General features: G+C 44.1%; 1 protein-coding gene across 7 annotated transcripts in view; it reads left to right on the top strand.

The window, feature by feature from the left end:
* RBKS (ribokinase) overlaps positions 1-20,559 on the top strand; it is an 87,548-nt gene that overhangs the window by 31,467 nt on the left and 35,522 nt on the right. For 5 of the 7 annotated variants that reach the window (XM_026478099.4, XM_048222757.2, XM_026478124.4 and 2 more), the window contains exons 6-7: positions 5,869-5,960; positions 11,635-11,823. In XM_026478099.4, the coding sequence (XP_026333884.1) occupies positions 5,869-5,960; positions 11,635-11,823 (281 nt within the window). Of the gene's footprint in view, positions 1-5,868; positions 5,961-11,634; positions 11,824-13,104; positions 14,480-16,881; positions 19,205-20,559 lie in introns of those variants that run through there. The other 2 variants (XM_044390901.3, XM_057309106.1) reach the window with 2 other exon arrangements.

Consider the following 20,559-nt stretch of genomic DNA (forward strand, 5'->3'; position numbering starts at 1 on the left):
CCGAGGCATATTCTCGTCTAACTACTTTTCCTACTCTCCCTTGCTTCTCAGAGATCACTGTTCCCTCTGTCCTAGTCTAGTTACATGGTCACTACCCAGCCTGTGGACGAGAGAAAGGTACAGCCACCACCGTTGAGGATCTAACCTTTCACAGGCGAGGCTAGAGTTCTCCAGATGGGCAGACAGCCTGACCTCGGGCTGTCACTTGGGTGTGTCCAAAAATGCTTCCTGTGTCACCTGCCGGGCAGCTCTGCCAGTTGAAGAGCTGGAGGACCTGGAACATCAGGAGTTGGCAGGGGTATGGGGCGCCTGGGGGGCTCAGTCAGGGAAGCATTTGACTCTTGATCTCAGCTCAGGTCTTGATCTCAGGGTCGTGAGTTCAAGCCCTGCATTAAAAAAATGGGGGTACAGGGAAGGAATGGGCAGGGGTAGTGATGATAGCCAAAGAGCACTAGCCGAATTCACGTTTTTACTAAGAGCCAGCATGTCTAAGTATGAATTCCATGCACTCTCATATATATTTGACCCTCAGAAAACCTTATGACAAAGATATGGCAGGCATTATTCCCCCAAATTGAAGGTGAGAAGACAGACTTGGAGTTTAAGTAATTAGCTCAACCAAGGTCAGTGTAGAAACCCAGATTTCAGATGCCAAGACCCAAGCTGTGTTCTAGAACACACTTTATTTTTTTATTTTTTTTTAAAGATTTTATTTATTTATTCAACAGAGATAGAGACAGGCAGCGAGAGAGGGAACACAAGCAGGGGGAGTGGGAGAGGAAGAAGCAGGCTCATAGCGGAGGAGCCTGATGTGGGGCTCGATCCCATAACGCCGGGATCACGCCCTGAGCCGAAGGCAGACGCTTAACCGCTGTGCCACCCAGGCGCCCCTAGAACACACTTTAAATAAAGAAACTGCCACATCCCATTGACTCCAGGGAACTGAGCCTTTATGGAGAAAAGTAAAGTACATGAACTGTAACATTTTTCAATATGTAGCCTCAGCTTGAGTGCTTTCTGCGACGTCCCTTCCCTACTCCTGTAAAGCACACACACACATGCACACACGTGCACACGGACTCTGCTGACCAGAACTCAGCTGGTCCTCACTTGGTAGTAACCAGCCAGAGCAGCTTAGATTCTATACCATGAGTGTGTGTGTGTGTGTGTGTGTGCGTGCATGTGTGTGCATGTGTGTGAATTTACCGTGTTTTCATTCTGATGTCAGAGAAGAGTGACCCAGTGAAGGAGCACTGGTGGGAGAGTCATGAAGTCTGGTGTTGAATTCATCCCTTAGTAAATGGGGGACCACACGCACGTCGGTCCGTTCTTCGCTCTGGTTCTCTGTGAAACAAGAGAACTGGTCTGAGAGCTCTGCGAGCAGCTTCATGTCAGGACGTATGCATGGACTGATGGCAGAGCAGAGCAGGCAACGCTTAGAGATGTGTTGACCACCGCGTGTCCTGTCCATTGCCCCGCGAGACTGCCTATGTGCTACAGCAGTATTCCATCTACAAGAGGAGTGGTAAAATCCCCCTCCTTCTCCTTCTCCTCCCCCTCTGTGCATTTATTATCATAGCTCCCTTATTTGTCCTTCTTACAAGTAGTGAATTCATGGTATGACTGGATTATATACAGTTGTTAAAATCCAGAGGAAAAAGACCCCCCCCTCCATCTTGAACGTATGGTTTCAGAGCTCTCCCTTGTCTTCACCTAAAGGAAAGCATTGGTTTTAAGCGGACAGCACCTGCAACATCAGAAACGAACCAGTGGCCCTAGACGGCCCCCTCCTCTCTAGGTCATGATGCTGTGAGGCAGGCCCACGGCAGGGCTGGTGCTGCAGCTGCTCGTGATGAAATTATGCATGTCGGGTCTGGTCTTTATATCCATTTCAAAGCAAATGGAACATTACAGGAACAATTATAAATAATTGAGATCGTAAGATCGCCAAGATTAAATTCTAGGTAGGACACAAAATATCTTTTAATGACACTTTAGTCCTTTTCCATTTGGCAAACCAAACTTCTTGGCTGGCCACCTTGACTTTCACGGTGACGTTGTCCAGCACGTAGCCCAAGTTCAGAGTGTTTCTGCGGCTCCCTCAACTCACAGAAGACAACCCTTCGAGGGAGACCACCAAGCTGGCATTTTGGTTACCCCAACCTTCCCATGGTTTCTTTACTTAGGGTGACTTTCTTCCTGTTTCTCTGAACTTGTCATTAGGGCCTTCTGAACTGTCCGGCTCCCGCCCTCCGTGGTGACACCATTAAGAGCTTCCACCTCATTTTCCTGGCTCTGCACCGACACAGCTGTCCTCATAGGCCTCCCCAGTCCCTCACTGACACTCTTGCGCGGCCACTGGCGTGCTGTTAAGACAACCAGGAGCTGAGCCCGTCTGACGTTGCCATGAATAATAATTACGTTGGGTGCTATCAGTCACTCTGCAGCTCCAAGTTACTCCATAGTACAGCTTGTGTCTATTTTTACCTGGTTCCAGGATGACATCATTTTTTCCCACCGTATCTATCACAAATGTGCATTCTTTGATTGTCGACGTGTACTCATTCTTCACATTTTTTTCCCCAGGGTAAAGTGTTTATGCTTATTTATGGTGGCATGAACTGAAGAAGAGTTCTTTCTTTATGATATTTTCATTTTTCCCCTAAATTTAGTTACTAGTCAGACTCTAGACGTATTACCATCCGGCATTGGTCAGAATGCTTTCCTGTGATAAATTACAAGCAAATAAGATTTGATTGATTTTTATACAGTGTTTATGGTCAAATTAAACTGTAGGATCTCTCATTCCAGCAACTCTTTTTATTGCCTAAAATTCAGTGTAACTGTTTCTTTAAAATTTGTTTTTATTATGGAAAATGTCAAATATATATGGACATACAGAGAATAGTGGGGTAAACCCATATATACTATCGTTTAGCCTCAATAATTCTCAACACGGAGCCAATCCTGTTGCATTTACACCCCAACTCACTCCTCTCCACCCCCTCCCACTGCAGCCTTGGGTGATATTCGGAAGCACCAGCCAGACATTATATCACACGTGTTTTAAGAATGCTGTCTGCCTGGTGTACGGCAGGATCTGTGGTCAGATTTAGTCCCATCACCTTTTGAAACTAATCTCATATTAGTTTAGTGAGTAACCTCGCACACTTGTTTCTCTTCAATGCGAGTGTATAAATGTAAATACACATATAATTATGCTTTGTTTTATTTTTAAAAAAAGAGGGGTCTTACTGTAGATTTTATTACATAACTTCCTTTTTTCGCTTATAAATTATAGAAATCTTTCTGTGACAAAACAGAGATCTGCTTCATTCTTTCTAACAGCAGCAGAGTATTCCATTAGAGGTTTTTTTTTTTTCCCTAACCAATGCTATCTGTTAAAGCTTAGGTTTCTTTTTGTTTTTTTTCCTGTTAAAAACAGAGCTGAATATCACTGGATCTCATTTTTGCATGCCTGTGTATTTCTGTAGGATAGGTTTAGAAAAGGAATTGCTAGATCAGGGATCTTTTGAGATAAAATGGAACTTTTATAAGAATGGCTCAACGCTGGGGCGCCTGGGTGGCTCAGTTGGTTAAGTGGATGCCTTTGGCTCAGGTCATGATCCCAGGGTCCTGAGATCGAGTCCCACATCTGGCTCCTTGCTCAGCGGGGAGTCAGCTTTTCCTTCCCTCTGCGCCCCACATCCCTCCTTGTGCTCTCTCTTTCTCTCTCTCAAATAAATAAATAAAATCTTAAAAAAAAAACAAAAACAAAAAAAGAATGGCTCAATGCTGTTGTTCCATATTGCTAGCTTTCTTGCCCTGTGCTCAAATGCTTTCGCGTGCAGCTTTGGAGATCCCAATACATGAGCCATGCTTTTTCAGTTCACCATTTGAGGAAAATAGAGAGCAATACGTTTGTCCTAGAACTGTAAAAAGTAAATGGGTGTGTTGCAGTGCTGGGCATTGAGGGCCTTTATGCATAATTGACATCTCTAAGACCTTGCAGAAGCGGGAACACCAATGAGAGAGACTGTTGCCAGGCTACGAATTCCAACAGAAGGCTAAAGAGATGGGTGGACAGGCGGGGGTGTCGGGCTGTGCATGAAGGACAATATAATAACAGTAATAACCCCTTACATTTGTACAACACTCTACAGTTTACACAGGGCTTTTACACCCATTTTCTAATTTAAGCTGCACAGTAACCTATACAAAAATGTGAGCAGCCAAAAATATACCATAGAATTTCTGTGGGTGGACATTGTGGATTCTAAAATAATGAAACTGTGGGAATCGCGTTCTCCTGTAAACCACTGGACAAGATCCACTGACCAAACCAAAATGTGAAGACTGAGGAAGGTGTAGTGGCAAACTAGCTAGCCTCACCAGGCAGAAGTAGTGGACAGTTGCCATCAGCCCCGTGCTGATGGGCATCTCCCCAAGAACGTGGAATGGCTCAGTGCCACGAGAGCTGTGGAAGAGCCACTTGGGGAACTCACCCATGCACGCGGTCCCCCAAGAGATTCTGATCACTGGGTTTGAGGTGGAGCCCAAAAGTCATGCACTTTATCGAGCTCTCCTAGTGCTGCTGATGTGCAGCTAAGCTTGGGAACCACTGTTCTAGAAGGGTCTCTGAGAACTGCAGCTAGAAGATTTAACTTTATGGGTCTATAGTAGATTGGGGTCACTAAACACATAAGTCAGTGGACCTGGGTAGAGGAAAAGAAGACCAGCCAGTCTAGTTGGGTCCTCTGGTGGACAGGTAAGTGTTTTGACAAAGGGGGAGCTTCCTGTGAATGGAATCTCTAAAGACTTTCAAAAAATGCATATTTACAAAGTTCCACCCCAAAGTCTGTTTTAAAAATATTATAAATCGGGATGGAGGCTTGTGCTGCCATAAACAGAGTCCTGGCCAAGAGATGACCGACCAAACACTGGACTTAAAGCTGGAGGAACCCAGATGAGGACCCAGCTTAACCATGTCCCAGCATATGACCTTAGACATCATCTCTCTGAAATTCACTTACCTCCCCTGAAAAAATGTAAAAATTCTTCTGACACTGTAATGCTGTGACATTCTCATTTTCCCTCTCTCTGCTATCCCCATCCATCCTTCTCTCGTAGGCTCCTAGTCTATACTAGCTCTCGGCCTCGGACTGAATTTCTCCTCCGTTCTCTAGCTTTCCTTTATGTTCCCAGATTGCCAAGAACATAAGCTTCTGTGAAAAGTGTATGTTTGGGGCGCCTGGCTGGTTCAGTTGGTGGAGCATGTGACTCTTGATCTCAGGATTGTGGGTTCGGGTCCCACCTTCAGTGTAGAGATTACTTAAAAATCTTTTTAAAAGTCTATGTTTGCATCAGTAATCGTGATACATTTGAAGTCATGCACAGGTGTTCAAAACCTACCTATGTACATGAATTTTCTATGTCCTGTTCTTACCAGGAAATTTTTTACTTCTTCCTTATTTCTTTCCTAACAGGTCTTTTTTTCTTTCCTGGAAAATGGCTTTATGAACAAAAATGTTCACCAGCCTGAATGTTCACATTCATACATGTCCTTTCATGCCACAGCATTTAAAACTTTCTTTAATGTTGTTGCCCTTTGCCATAACTTCGTAATCACCTTGGTTGTAATACTGTTGCTTGCCCTTGAAGTTGAAATGTTGTAAAGTAAAAAATGGAGCAAATAGAAATAAGAAGGGGCTGGTACTAGGTCTCCATGGAGATTGAGATTTCAGACTTTTCTAAGTTGATTTTTCATCTAATGGGGAAAACGGCTTCACAAGGGGATGTCCCTTACTGACTGTAAGCGCACCATGTTAAAAATAATGAGCACTGAAGCCCCTTTCCATTCCTTTCCAGTGAAGACATTGTTCAATCCAGCTCCCGCAGTTGCTGACCTGGACCCTCGCTTCTACACACTCTCAGATGTGTTCTGCTGCAATGAAACTGAGGTAAGCGTGGAACGTTTTGCTCATTCCATGAGAAGCCAAAGACTTTCATGCCAGTGGATAAAACAAAGAGGCAGGACCAACCATATCGGTTTGATTGCATGTAAATTCTTGGCCCCAGTGAAAACAATTTTCACTCACTGGGGTGTGGATAAAAGGAAATTAGTGAGTCCCAGGGGTGGGGGGGGGGGGGAAGAAAAAAGGATTCTCTGAGGCATCTCCATAATCTGGCACTTCTCAAACCTCAGCTCATTTTAGTCCCCTCCCTGCCATCACACTATTGGTGGTTTGTTTTCTTTTGTAATTCTACATTCTATGGGCTAATTAATATTAGAGTTGCTAGATCTGGCAAATAAAAATATAGGATGCCCAGTTAAATTTGAATTTCAGATAAACAGCAAATAATATATTAAATGTACTTATACTATGAAATGATTTGTTATTTATCTGAAATTCAAATTCAGCTGGTCCAACAACCCTCAGTAATATACAACCCCTGGAGCACTTGCTGCCCCCTCTTGTGAAGACCCTGGACCGCAGGGGTGGACAGACATAGGCGCTCCATTGATGGCACGGGAAGGCCCTCGGGGGGCCCTCTATTAGGAATGGGCCCTCTCAGTCCATCTGAGGGTCATAATGGATAGAGCTGCATAAAACATCTACCAACACATTCGGAGCGTGCCATTCATTCTGAAGCATGTTAGGAAGAAAATTTCAGTATTTCTCCCTTTCTTGGCCAGACCGTTTTAGCCCAGCATTCTCTCTCAACATTGGGAGGCAGGACACATGATACAATGCAACAGGCAGAGAGAGAAAGTTAGTAATTAAAGAACTATCATAGTGATTGTCCGTGTGGTTCAAAGGCTGAATGAATGTTTCCAGGATTTCCTGACCTGCCTTTTTGCTAATTTGATCTCTCAGAACATGAAGTAAACAGAAAAGAAGACTGCCACAAGGAAACTAATTTTAACAACTCACAGTAGGTCATGCAATACTTCAGAGCGACCACCATGGCCAGGCCTTGTGCTAGGAGAAAGGGATTGTGGGAAATAGTAACCGTTTCCCAGTAAGAAGCTTGCTCACCCTCCACTGCCAGCTGGCTTAGATTTGCCTGCTACGTACTTGCAGAGCCCTATATTTATTCCTCAAACACTCATTACAGCTCAAATTACTTACTACTTCAAAGTCCCACAGCATCCCTTCTGGCCCATTCTATTGACTGAGGCAGGAAAGTCTGCCCTCCTGCCCCACCCCTCGATAGAAGATTGCCCTTGTCACAGTGTGAAAAGAGCATATACGATGTCATATATATTGATAGAGTTATCTTTGGAAATTACCATCTGTTATATTGTACCTGGCATATAGTTGACACCTAGTAAATGCTCTTTGAATGAATGAACAAATGAACAAATTTTGGTCTTTAAGAAAATTGATCTCAAACACTCAATGGAGAAAAAAAAAAAACTTTAAAAGCTTAGTGTTCTTATGGATAACTTCTAATTATGATAATAATGTAAATTCATGCCTTAAGATACCCTCTCTGGGGGCACCTGGGTGGCTTAGCTGGTTAGGTATCCAAATCTTGATTTTGGCTCAGGTCATGATCTCAGGGTCATGAGAGCAAGCCCTGCATCGGGCTCCATGCTGGGTGCGGAGCCTACTTAAGATTCTCTCTCTCCCTCTCCCTGGCCCCACCTCACTGCTCTCTCTCTGAGAAAAGGAAGGGAAGGGAAGGGGGAGAGGGGAGGGGAGGGGAGGGAAGGGAAGGGAAAAGGAGAAAGAGAAGATAGGAAAAAGAAAAACAACTCTCTCTGCTCCACATACAAACCATTAATATATAAATATACAAGAGACAATGAAAAGACACTCACAAGCTCAGAAACAAGATAACTCCACAGATCAGAAAGGGAACAGAGTCCTAGAGTGTTCAGGCCTGAGTGTGCTAGAAGCAGACATAGGTGCAAGGGACCTCCAGTGGGTCACGGGCACTAAAAATGGGGCCCCCAGGGGCGCCTGGGTGGCACAGCGGTTAAGCGTCTGCCTTCGGCTCAGGGCGTGATCCCGGCGTTGTGGGATCGAGCCCCACATCAGGCTCCTCCGCTATGAGCCTGCTTCTTCCTCTCCCACTCCCCCTGCTTGTGTTCCCTCTCTCACTGGCTGTCTCTATATCTGTCGAATGAATAAATAAATAAAACCTTTAAAAAAAATGGGGCCCCCAGGGGAGACTGGAGCAGTGCCCACTGCTGGAACCCAGAGATACCAGGCTGAGGCTCACCTGCTAACCAAAAACGGTAGAGGAAGTTTCTAGGCCTGCTACTGAGGCTACAGCATTATGTAAAGCTACCAAGCTGAGGAGACAGGAGGACAGAGGTACTGCCTGTGGTCAGAAAGGAATCAAGGCCACTGCTAACTTGGTGACCGGGAGTGTGACTGGATTGGCAATATCACTGATAACAGCAGAACAGGAACTCCATAGTGCCGACATAACACCTGGCTCTGGTTTAGAGACTCTCGGGCCTGATGGATGCAGCTATGAAACCACTGGAAAGGCAGGGTAAGCGTAGTAGGAGCTGGAGTATGGGATTCCCCAACTCACAGAGAGCAACGTGAGCCTGCAAATGAAGAAACATAATGCTCGAATTATCCAACAGGATGCCTGGGTGGCTCAGTCGGTTGGGTGTCTGCCTTCAGCTCAGGCCATGATCCCAGGGTCCTGAGATCAAGCCCCGCGTCAGGTTCCCTGCTCAGCAGGGAGCCTGCTTCTCCCTCTGCCTCTCCCCCCACTCATGCTCTCTCTCTCTCTCTCAAATAAATAAAATCTTTAAAAAAAAAAGAGAGTTATCCAACAAAATCAACAGTCTAAGATGAATGAAATTCAAATAATGAAGCAATGCAAAAAAGACTTTAAATATGACTGAGATTCTCATTCATTAAAAAAGGAGAAAGTTAAGTGTGAAAGACAAACAGAATCAAAGCAACGATATGTGAATCTAAAAACCATTCAATTGGAAATCTTGAAAATGAAAAAACACCTTTGAAATTTTTCTATAAAACACTCATTAAGAAGATAAACATTAGACTGGAATGAAGAATTGGTGAATTGAAAGAGAATTCATCAATTCACAAACAAGTGAAAAACTCAATTCACCTAGAAAGTATAACAGAAAGAATTTTTTTAAATATTAAGGAGGAATCTAGAGAAATTAAATATAGCTCAAGTGGCTCTAACATACGTCTAATTGGAGCGAAAGAAGAAGAGAAAGGAGGGAACTGGAGAGAAGCAATATTAGAGGAAAAACCGGAAGGTGTTGTCTAGAACTGAAGAAGGGCATGAGTCCTCAGATCAAAAGTGTATTAAAAGTACCACCCCAGGTGCCTGGGTGGCTCAGTCAGTTGGGCATCCGACTCTTGATCTCTGCTCAGGTCATGATCTCGGGCTCCACACTCAGCACAGAATCTGCTTCTCCCTCTCCCTCTGCTCCTCCCCCTGCTCACGCTCTCTCTCACTTCCTCTCGCTCTCCCTCTCTCTCTCAAACAAATAAAATCTTTTTTTTTTAAAGTATCACCTGAGATAAATGGATATAACTCTCTACTAACAGAATTTTAATGGAACTTCATAAAATGAGATGTAAAGACAGAAATATTTTTAGGGGCGCCTGGGTGGCACAGCGGTTAAGCGTCTGCCTTTGGCTCAGGGCGTGATCCCAGCGTTCTGGGATCGAGCCCCACATCAGGCTCCTCCGCTGGGAGCCTGCTTCTTCCTCTCCCACTCCCCCTGTTTGTGTTCCCTCTCTCGCTGGCTGTCTCTATCTCTGTCAAATAAATAAATAAAATCTTTAGAAAAGAAAAATATTTTTAAATGGCCAGAGGGAAAAAAGATAGATAACCTATAAGTGATAAGAATATCCAATACTTTGTTGCTTGTAAAAGGGGAAAATGGAAAAATTGATGTCCATGAAAAGGAGAATAGATTTTTTTTAACCTATAGTATATTTGCAATATATTTGTAGTGAATGGAATACAGTACATTTCAACAGAAATAGAGCTACACATATTAACACAAATGAAATTATATTAAGAAAAAAAGCACATTGCTAAATAATATCTATGAAAAACATGATTTACCTTCTTTAAAGAGAAATATCTGAAGCAAATAAAGTTAACACATTAAGATTGATTAAAAGCAGGTGGTAGGTACATGGGTGTTTATTGCATTATTTGTCATGTTCAGGATCTTTTCATCAAAGAATAGTTTTTTAACAGGTTTTTAGAAACCATAAGAACTCAGTGTTTCTGAAAATAGACCATCTAACCCCACAGACATAAGTGGTCTCAGCGATGACGATCAGTGAAAAACTTACGAAAAGGAAACAGAAGGTGGCCTCAAGGCAAAGCCAACTTAGACAGAAAGGGTTTGTGGAAAAGATGGTTCAGGAAGGACACATGGTCAAGTTAATGAAACCTTTGCTGCTGGGGAAGACCAAAGCCCAGAAGGAGCAGGCACTGTGGGCGGGGTGACTTATAGGCCCCAAGAAGGGTTAATCTGGGTGTGTTCAGAGCAGGCACAGGAAGAGACAGGCCCTTTCTTAGGAAGAAGTAGGTTACAGAAAAGACAGAATTTGGTTATAAACGTTTTGAGTCCAAAAGTATCCTATAATGCATCTAGTCCAGTAATTTTGCAGCCACTAATTTCAGAACCAGAGAGGGTCCCCAGAGATGCCGGAGGGGTGCCTAGGGGATGAGGAAGCAGGGCTACAGTCCTTCACCCCTACTTCAGCCAGAGCCCTTTTTACACTCGGGGAGAGACCTGTGCTCCTGTGCAGGCCCTGACTTTACAGGTTGTACGGGACTTGGGGAAGGTCCCCGAGTCAGTCAGTAGCGGACATGTCCTGAACGTCAGCACGTTGCTCTCTCTGCCACGTATCAGCGCCCCTCCCACCCTGCTTCCATCTTCTTGAGCAAAAACAAACACAAGAAATGGGTGTTGTGCAAACGTGGAAAGCTGTAACTAGCAATAAGAGAAAGGCCTTATGGCCCAAGAGGGGCCTAGAAGAATTACGGCCTTAGGTGTGACATTTACAGCCATGATTTATATCAGAATCATTGGCAGCGGCCTCTCCCTTTCTCCTGTCTTCCCTCCCCTCTTCCTTTCTTCTGTAGAATTCTTTGTTCCCCGTAACTCTTTTTGATGAAAATTATAAAAGCTGGAAGAACGATACAATGAATAGTCCTATTCTGTCCGCCCAGACGGTTGGTAACATTTGCTATTTTGCTTCCTCTCTCCCCTGTGTGCGTTTCTTTTTGTGTTGAATCATTTCAGAGTAAGTTGCAGATAACATGATACCCAACTCCTAAAGACATCAGCGCTCCTAGGAGGGGTCACAAAACCGTGATCGCACTTAAGAAAAATATTAATAATTCTGTACTGTCATCTAACATCCGGGCCACATTCAAATTCCCCCAGTTGTCCCAAGAATGTCCTTGAGAGCTCATTTTTGTTGTCACTGTTACTGGGTTTTTTATTCCTTTCCCTGAGCCAGTATGCATCAGAGTTCCCCACGGCATTGGTGGTTATGCAAAAGGAGACAGACATTTTCTAGAAAAACAAATCTAATCTGGAAGTGGACCCAGGTTACTTTTCTCACTGCCATTTCCTCTCACTTGTCTGTATCGCAGGCTGAGATCCTAACTGGCCTGGCGGTCGGCAGCCCTGCGGACGCCGGGCAGGCGGCACTCGTGCTCATGGAAAGGGGCTGCCACGTGGTCATTGTCACCTTAGGTGCTGAAGGATGCGTGATGCTGTCACAGACAGAACCCGTGCCAAAGCACATTCCCACCGAGAAAGTCAAGGCTGTGGATACCACGGTAGGTTTTTAAATTTCGGAATCATTTCTGCCCCCTTGAAAATCATCATTTAGTAACAAAGATCCTGCACCTGAATTTTTGGGTCATGAGGTAAGGGCCCGAGATGGTGATGTGGTAGAAGAGAAGAAAAACCAGGCAGGAGGACTAGATCTTAATCCTTCCCTAACCAGCTGGGGGACTTTATCCAAGTCACTTAATCTCTCTGAGCCTCAGTTTCTTCATCCATAAAATCAGAATATTAGGAGCATTATACCTGTATCACCTATATTGGTACCATTATGCCTGTATTACCTATAGTCATTCATTGATTCAATAAATACGTACTGAATCCCTGTTATATGCCAGTCATCTGTTAGGTGCTGGGGCTATAGTGGTGAGCAAAACAAGTCTCTGTCTCATGGGGCTTAGATTTTGGATGCTGTAGCAATCTCTGGTTCTTACAAGCCTCTCGTGTGGAACGAAAGAGCAAGGAGCACTGGCTGGCAGAACTCACTCTTTTAGCCAACAAATAATAACATTAACATTTACTATATGCTTACTGTGTCTCTTTTGGATACATCTCATATAATCTTTACGACAGTTACAAGAGGCAGGTTACTGTCCTCCTTTTACAGATTTAGAAACTTGCTTAGGACCATAATGCTAGGATGTAACAGAGCTGGGGGTTCAAAACCCAGCCCATGGACGCCAGACATTTCTTGTATAAGGTGCTGCATTAAGGACGAGCAGGTTAAGTGGACAAGTCACAGCCCAGAATGGGGTGGAAGGGAAACAAGTTAGAAAAAAAAGCTTAGGGTTCCTCTAAAACTGGGAAAATAAAAATTATTTGTTTATGGCCTAGAATTTAAAAGAGCTGGGGGCACGCCTTGGTGGCTCAGTTGGTAAAGCAGCCAACTCTTAACCTCAGCTCAGGTATCGATCTCAGGGTCATGAGTTCAAGCCCCATATTGGGCTCCGCACTGGGTGCGGAGCCTACTTAAAAAATTTTTTTAAAAAGAGAGAAGAGCTGCTTAGCAAAGTAAATAAATGTCAGGAACCCAAAACTAGAGTTGAAGAGGAATAAACATTTTAGGATTCTTATTTGTAAAAAATTACTATGTAATTATTTATAAAATATAATTTGGTTTTTATGCTTAAAAAAGACTTTGAAATATGGATCATTTATTAAAAAGGAGCATAGGCGAATCTGATGAAGTTATGGGTGCAAATACGCTTTGAAAAATAGATACGTACAAGGAATGCTTTTCTAACATGAAATTACACCCCGATTGCCTTTCACAGGGTGCTTGATCGGGTATTTGATAAATTATACTCGGTGTTGTCATCCTCTTCATACTGAGTCACTTTGGAAACCATTTTCTATTCTGTCAAGCAGTCACCTGGATGTAAGAGGTTCCTTCTTAGTTCTGAAATCGACCCTGCATTAGACTAAAGCTTGTCCAGGTCCTGAACTAGAGCAGAACAGTTTACTCCTCCTTTGCTGAAAATGAAGGGTCCTGGGGGCGGGGGGGGCCTGGCCAGCTCAGTCAGTACAGCATGTGACTCTTGATTTCAGGGTCATGAGTTCAAGGCCCACATTGGACACAAAGCTTACTTAAAATAAAATGCATATGATGGGCAAAAACTATGCCTTAAAAATGAACGTCCTCGTGAAGATGTTGGGCCTACATGGCTCCCCCAAAGAGACTCAGCCTCTGCTTCCAGTGTCTGGGTGGGTCACAGCTACCAAAGCACAACTCAGACGGGTCTACACAGAACCAGGGGTTTATTTGGTGCACCTGACTGGGACGTGTGAAGGTGCGGCCAAGTGCAGAGGAGAAGCCCTGTCGTTGGGCCTTGCTCTCACTCTCCCTGTTGGCTCTGTCTGCCTTGTGCTGGCCTCTGAGCTCAGGCAGGCCCCTCCTGGGAGGGGTCCCCGGCAGCTGCCTGCCCACACGGCGCCCCATGTCCCGTCCCCATCCCTGGTGTCAACTAAGAAATCAAAGAACTCTTACCAGAGGACGGGAAGTGGCTGCTGGTCAGACGGACACAAGCCCTGCCCAGCCCAGAACACCTGTGGGGCGATGCACCGCCAGGGCCGGGACCGAGTGACGAGGAAACCAGCCGTGGACGTGCTCCGACACGAATCGATAGTCATTATCCTCAGAGCCATCTTGTGTCGGCGGACTGGACGTCATAGATGATGACGGACGGCGTCTTGAGCATCTGAGATACAGCAAGGTGCACAAGGAGGGCTCACGCTTGTGGTTACTGTCTTGCGCCCCTTCATTTGCTTCCTCGGCACGTGCAGTTAATGCTTCGGTTTCAGGGAAGGTGAAACCCAGTGGGAGCTCAGAGGAGAAACGATTACTTAATGCTTGGAGGCAGGAGGCCGAGAACGGGATCACGAAGATCAGAGCACTGGATCGAGATCAGCGAGTGTTTTCTATCAAGGGCCAGAGAGTGAAGTTTCAGTGGCCTTACGTATACACGGTCTGTCACAACTACTCACCTGCCCCATGGTAGCGTGAAAGCAGCCATAAACAACTTCGTGCGCTATCGACATGAAGCCGGTATTAGTCTAAACTAGATTGTTCTAAGTTAAGGTGTTACCAGGAGTCACCAGTACAATTACTATGAAAAGAACTCAAAAAAAAAAAAAACCCAAAAAACAAAACCCTGAAAGAAACAAGGGAATTACAGTGGTACCCTTAAAAACATCTATTTAACACAAAACAGGCAGGAATGGAGGAATAAAGAAGCTACTGGAAGATATGCTGTTATAAACTGAAGAACAAAACTAAGACCAAGGGAGACACAGGATTCAGGAAGCAGGCGAGGCCACCAAGGAGAGAAGTCGGGACGATGAAGGGGAGTCCCAGGGCCGCCGTGACGCAGCCAGCCCCTAACCAGGCCGTCCCAGTGAGAGCAGGAGAGTGGAGAGCCCTGGAGGAATGTCTCCCCGAAACAAAAAAGAAAAGCCAGAAAGGACCAAGAAAGAAACAGTGGAATATCCTTGGGTTTGAATATGCCCAGAGATTTTTAGCTTTCTTGCAGAATTTGAGGGTGAAGTAGAAATTAATATGCAGAAAACTGTGGCAATGAAGAAAAGAGGCAAATTCTTGCTCTACGTCGTCTGCAGTCCAAGGGTTAAAGTCTGATGAAGTAAATACAATCTTCACACACCGCACGGCTGTGAGTACGTACTCCTAACAGTGTAAGTGCCAATTATCGATTTATCCCAACATGGAGATTATAATCCTGTCTTGAAGATGGACCGATTCAGTGTGTGTGTGTGTGTGTGTGTGCGTGCACAAGGGGGAAGAGAAGAGAGCTGAATTCCCATCCTTCAGAGGCGGAAGTCAAGAGAGAATATGGGAAACTGATTTTAAGAATCAGCAGTAGAAGCTTATTACCAGGAATTGAAGATAAATACGAGAAGAAACCGCTGAAGGAATTTCAAGTATTTGCCTCATGGAAATGGTTCTGGCATTTACTCTTTAAGCCTTGTCTTTTTACACTATATACATGGATGGCTTTGATCTTTTTCTGGAACGACAAAACACAGTGAGATACCACCTGACACCAACTAGAATGGCTGGAATCAAAAAGAGATGATAACAAGGCATCAGGAGGACATGCAGACATCAGAACCCTCAAACAATGCCAGTAGGAAGGTAAAATGGAAATGGAAATGCTTTGGGAAACAGTCTGGAAGTGCTTCAGAAAGTTAAATTTAGAGTTACGATACAACCCAGCAATTCTACTTCTAGGTGTAGAGAAGTGGCCAAGAGGAATGGAAACGCCCATTCTTCCGCCCAAGAGAAATGGAAACGTGGCCACACAAAACTTTATACACAAATGTTTATAGCAGCATTATTCCTCACGGCCCCAAATTGGAAACAACCTCACTTGCAACAACAGATGATTGGATAAACAAATTGCGGTGCATACGGTGCATACATAGAATATTATTCAGCCATAAAACAGAATAGTGATGCAGGCTGTGGCACAGATGAGCACCCAAAACATTACACTGAGTGAAAGAAGACAGACACGGGGGCACCTGGGCAGCGCAGTCGGTGAAGTGTCCCACTCTTGGTTTCAGCTCAGATCATGAGCTCTGGGTCCTGGGATCGAGCCCCATGTCACACTCCACACTCAGCATGGAGCCTGCTTGAGATTCTCTCTCTCCCTTTCCCTCTGCCCCTCCCACTCATGCTGTCTCTCTAAATAAATAAATAAATAAACAAATAAATAAATAAATAAATTTTAAAAATCTTGAAAAAAGGACAAATATAAAAGGCCACATATTATATGCTTCCGTATAGATGACATGTCCAGAATAGGTAAATCTCTAGAAACAAGGTGGAGTGATGGCTGCCAGCAGCTGGGAAGGGGGCACAGGGAGCGTGACTGCTAATGGGTACAGGATTCCTTGCTGGGGCAAGGAAAATGTTCTGGAATTAGATGGTGGTGATGGGTGCACAACCTTGTGGATATACTGAAAACCACTGAACTACACACTTTTGAAGGGTGAGTTTTATGGTATGTGAATTATATCAATTTAGAAAACAAAGGTGAAACGACAACAAAAAGATCCATCTAGGCACTTCACCGACGAGCGGATACTCTTGTGATAAAGAACCTTCCAGTTCATTGCTCCACTGAGTCTACTGAATGGGCCCTCAGCATCCCCCCAGCGGAGCGGAGGTGACACAGGAAACAAGGGTGGTTATTTTCTGGGTGTAGAATCTCCCTCAGCCTTTTTATGCTGTCTTTGTCCTCTCGTCCTGCACTGTCATTATGAAAACCCTTGCCTGTTCTGCACACCGCTGTTCAGCCTCTTCATAAGTCTAATAAAGAGGAGATAATTCACACGGTGAGGCGAGGAGCTCCCAGGGAGGCATTTTCTCCTGAACAAATGGGCGCCTTCACTCTTCTGTCAGGAGGACATTACTCACTCTCAGGCGGTTTATGACCTCACTTTTCTCCTCCTCCTAATCCCTCACGATGCACACCTTTAAAAAAAAAAAAAAAATCACGTCGTGCGACCTAAATGTACATCATTTTCCTCAGTCACACCTCAACAGAGCCGGCCAAACTGAGACAGAGAAATCGGGGATGGCATGGCCGGCGGAAACCCCTTCAGTTGGTTCATCTTGTCCACCCACGACAGGCAGCCTGCTCTAGAAGGAGCCATTTCCCGCTGGACGTCGGTGCTCCTGCCGACTGCTCTATTCAGCTCACCTCTGCGTCAGTCGTTGGCTGTATCACGTCTGTTTTTACCTCTGTGTTTCCTGTTGTACTACAGTGAGATGGTGACGGGAGTGCAGATGTCCTCCGCTCAGTTTGGGAGACATGACCGATGTGTCTCTTTTCCCATCTCTCTCTCTCTCTCTTATCTGAATCTCAGCCTCAAAATGCCCCGGCCTTCCTGTCCTCTGTGCTGTCTTGCACCCCGAACGTTAGGGGGCTAGGCCTTCTTGTGCCGACTGCACTAACTAACCACTCCCTAGTCAAGAGTCGCACACATTTAAGCATGGTACTATTTTAGGTTATCGTGCTAGTGTGATACAACGTTAGTTATCCTTGGCCTACAGATTGATTTAGAAATTGCTTTTCTACATGTAAACGGTTACGTCCTAGAATCTACATTCAGACTCTTATTTTTTAAGAACTCAGCCTATAGGCTAAATCCGTCTTCCCAAGAATTGCTCACCTTATAATAAAGCATCATAATGCAGGGTATATAAGTAAGCTGACAGTAATCCAAAGACAGGGGCATGGGGATTCTCTTACCTCTTCTTTATTCCTTTTTCCTGCCTGTTATGTTTGAGTCCTGTAGTATTCACAGTTGCTGGGTGAGGCACGAGGCAGTACTGGATGCCCCCAGCAGATAACTCAGGGCTGGGAGAGTCAGCTCTGAACTAGAAATTGCACCAGCCGGAAGTGGGGGTGGTTTGTTTTCAAGTTTGCACAGAAGCACTCATGAAGATACAGTGATTGCTGCGACTGATAGGTCACCCCCAGTTTTCCTAGGTATTTCTCTGTAGTGTATTCCCCACATCCCAGGATCCGGCCTTCAGCCATCCAGGCTGTTCTTAAGGATTGGCTCCCATTAATCTACCTCTGAGGCACCATTCAGAATGACAGCTCAGCCTTTGAAAACCCAGATTTGAAGGGCCATTGTCCCATCTTCATATGACTTTTCCCCCCAGACTTCATATTCTTCCCATTCCCACCCCCTAGCCAGTAGAAGACCAAGCTAATATTACCAGACGTCATTAGAACCAATGACTTTAGAGCTCTTAAGAGCTCTTCCTCAACTCAGGCAAACCGAGGTGTTTCCTACTTAGCCATAGTCTTGCTGAGAGGACTGAACACTCACCAGTTCTTACACGGGCACTGCCAGTGTTAGTCTTTGTGACATTCCTTAAAATGTGTTTCCCTAGCAAGGCACTCTTTCTCCTCCCACCTCTTTCTTTCTGAGGAACACACACATTCTTTGCGTTTGTCAATAATTAGTAGGGTTTCTGAGGGGTCTTTGTAGCTCCTACTCCATTTTGTCCTTGAAAAGAGCCTTTGCACAGTTCTGTCCAGAAACTTACATTATAGCCAAGATAGAGTTTGAGCTCCCCTACTGTTGATTGCCAGGACTTGGAAAAGGGGTTGGGAGAGGAAAACACTGTGGGTAAAGAGCAATCGAATCTTGGTGCTGAAGAGGTAACTATAAAACAAGAAAGCTAACTTTAACCGCCATTATCAATTTATTATCCAAGAAGTCACTGTCATTTCCTCCACATTTTGACCTCAGGAAAATTAAGTATCTACTGATATTGCCACTGCTCAAAGTATCTTGGAAAATTGTCTTTTAGAAGGGCCTTGAGAGCACCTTGACCCTACTTATCAGTCTCCTGGGGTTTTTTCTTTCTATTCATAAAATTAATACATACTTAGTTCTCAAGAGGAGAAAAAAGCAGACAACATAGAAAAGTATAAAGAAGAAAGTCAAATACCTGTGAGTCTACCACTTAGATGTAACCACGGTTATCCTTTTAAAGATTTTATTTTAAGTAGTCTCTGCCCCCAACATGGGGCTTGAAACTACAACCTCTGAGATCAAGAGTTGCACACTCCACCGGCCCAGCCAGCCAGGCACCCCGTCCACCATTATCCTCTTAGTATAAATCCTTCCATATTTTTTTCAGACCCATTCATGCACTTTTGAATATCTGTTCATGGAAAATTTGAATATTTGCCCCAGCAGAGATTAATATGTGTAATTAGGGGAAGCCTCCACAACTCAAAAAGATCAACCATTTCTCTAGAACAATGTAAAGGGCAATTCACTGAAAAAGAAATACAGAAAATAAATGTTAATGTTCAACCTCACAAGAAATCAGGATTATACAAATGAAAATCACAGTGAGATCCCCCCCTTCATGCCCATCAGTTTGGCAAAAAATAAAGACTGATAATGTCAAAGTCCAAATAAATCGAAAGCACAATGTTTCCAGAGGGCAGTTTGACAGTTTACCAATTTTTTAAATGTGCTTTCCCTTTGACCCAGTAAACCTTCTAAGAATCTATCCTGCAGAAATGTTCATATATACAAATATTTCTACAAGAATATGTATTCCAGCTTTGTTTATAATAATCAAAAATTGATCGGACATAGCTACATAATCATCAAGGAGAAAATCAAATTATAATAGTAATAGTGCAATTTACCTAAAAATAACTCTGTCAGTAAATAAAAGCAAATTTTTAAAATCTGGGGGGGGGGGAACCCCACCAAACTACTATGACCATTGCTCATGGGAAGGGGACAGGAGGCAGGTGTCATAAAGGAGGACTTCTACATCCCACTCCGTATTCTAATGAATTGTTTTAGGATTTCCATGACCTTTTATTTGTCATGCATTACTTCAAAATTTGGAGGATATATGATTTGGGGACACAGCAAAAAACTGTTTGGAGCCATATCTAGCAAATAGGAGAGGGGATATCATTTCTCAAAGAGTATGCTGAGCAGTTTCCTCACAAAGAAGCCTGTAATTGGCCAGATTCGCCCTTGGTCTCAAGTATTCCAAAATATCTATGTAAGTAGGCTGAGTAGCCCTTTGTCTTAAGATGACTTCTCAATGGATAGACACCTGATGCCAAAAAAATAGCTCTTCATTGCCTTCAGATCCAGGCACTGGGGCCTCTTTTTAAGTCTAGATATTTCACTACACGCTTTTGACAGGATATTTTTCCTTTAATCTTTCCAAAGAAACAATTTCCCTCAAAAATATGTTATTCTATACAGTTTGCCTTGGAAATAACAGAATAAATGTCAGAGCTGCACTGTTTCTGTTCCTCACTCAAATGCATGGCAGATCTTCAGAGAAGCTTTACCCATGGTCACATTTTCTTTCTGAATGGGTCTGCCTACATGTCTTAAACTCTTCAACCCTCATTGCCACAATTAATATTATATTGAATTTGGCTTTGCCACATTTCTCGGTCTCTGTTAGTTGATGATCTGAAGGAACTGTCAAAAGGGCCAGACCATAGGCAATACCTCATGTTTAAGAACTTAACAGTTCACATACTTCATCGTCCACGTACCTCCCGTTTGAAACAGACCTGAATGGAATGGCTCATGAGGGATGGAGGAACATATGTAACACCATCCTTTGGACTGAAATGTGTCCCCTACAAAATTCGTATCTTGAAGTTAGGAGGTAATTAAGGTTCAGTGAGGTCATA

This window comes from Ursus arctos, unplaced genomic scaffold, assembly GCF_023065955.2.
Source record: "Ursus arctos isolate Adak ecotype North America unplaced genomic scaffold, UrsArc2.0 scaffold_8, whole genome shotgun sequence".
Lineage (NCBI taxonomy): Eukaryota > Metazoa > Chordata > Mammalia > Carnivora > Ursidae > Ursus > Ursus arctos.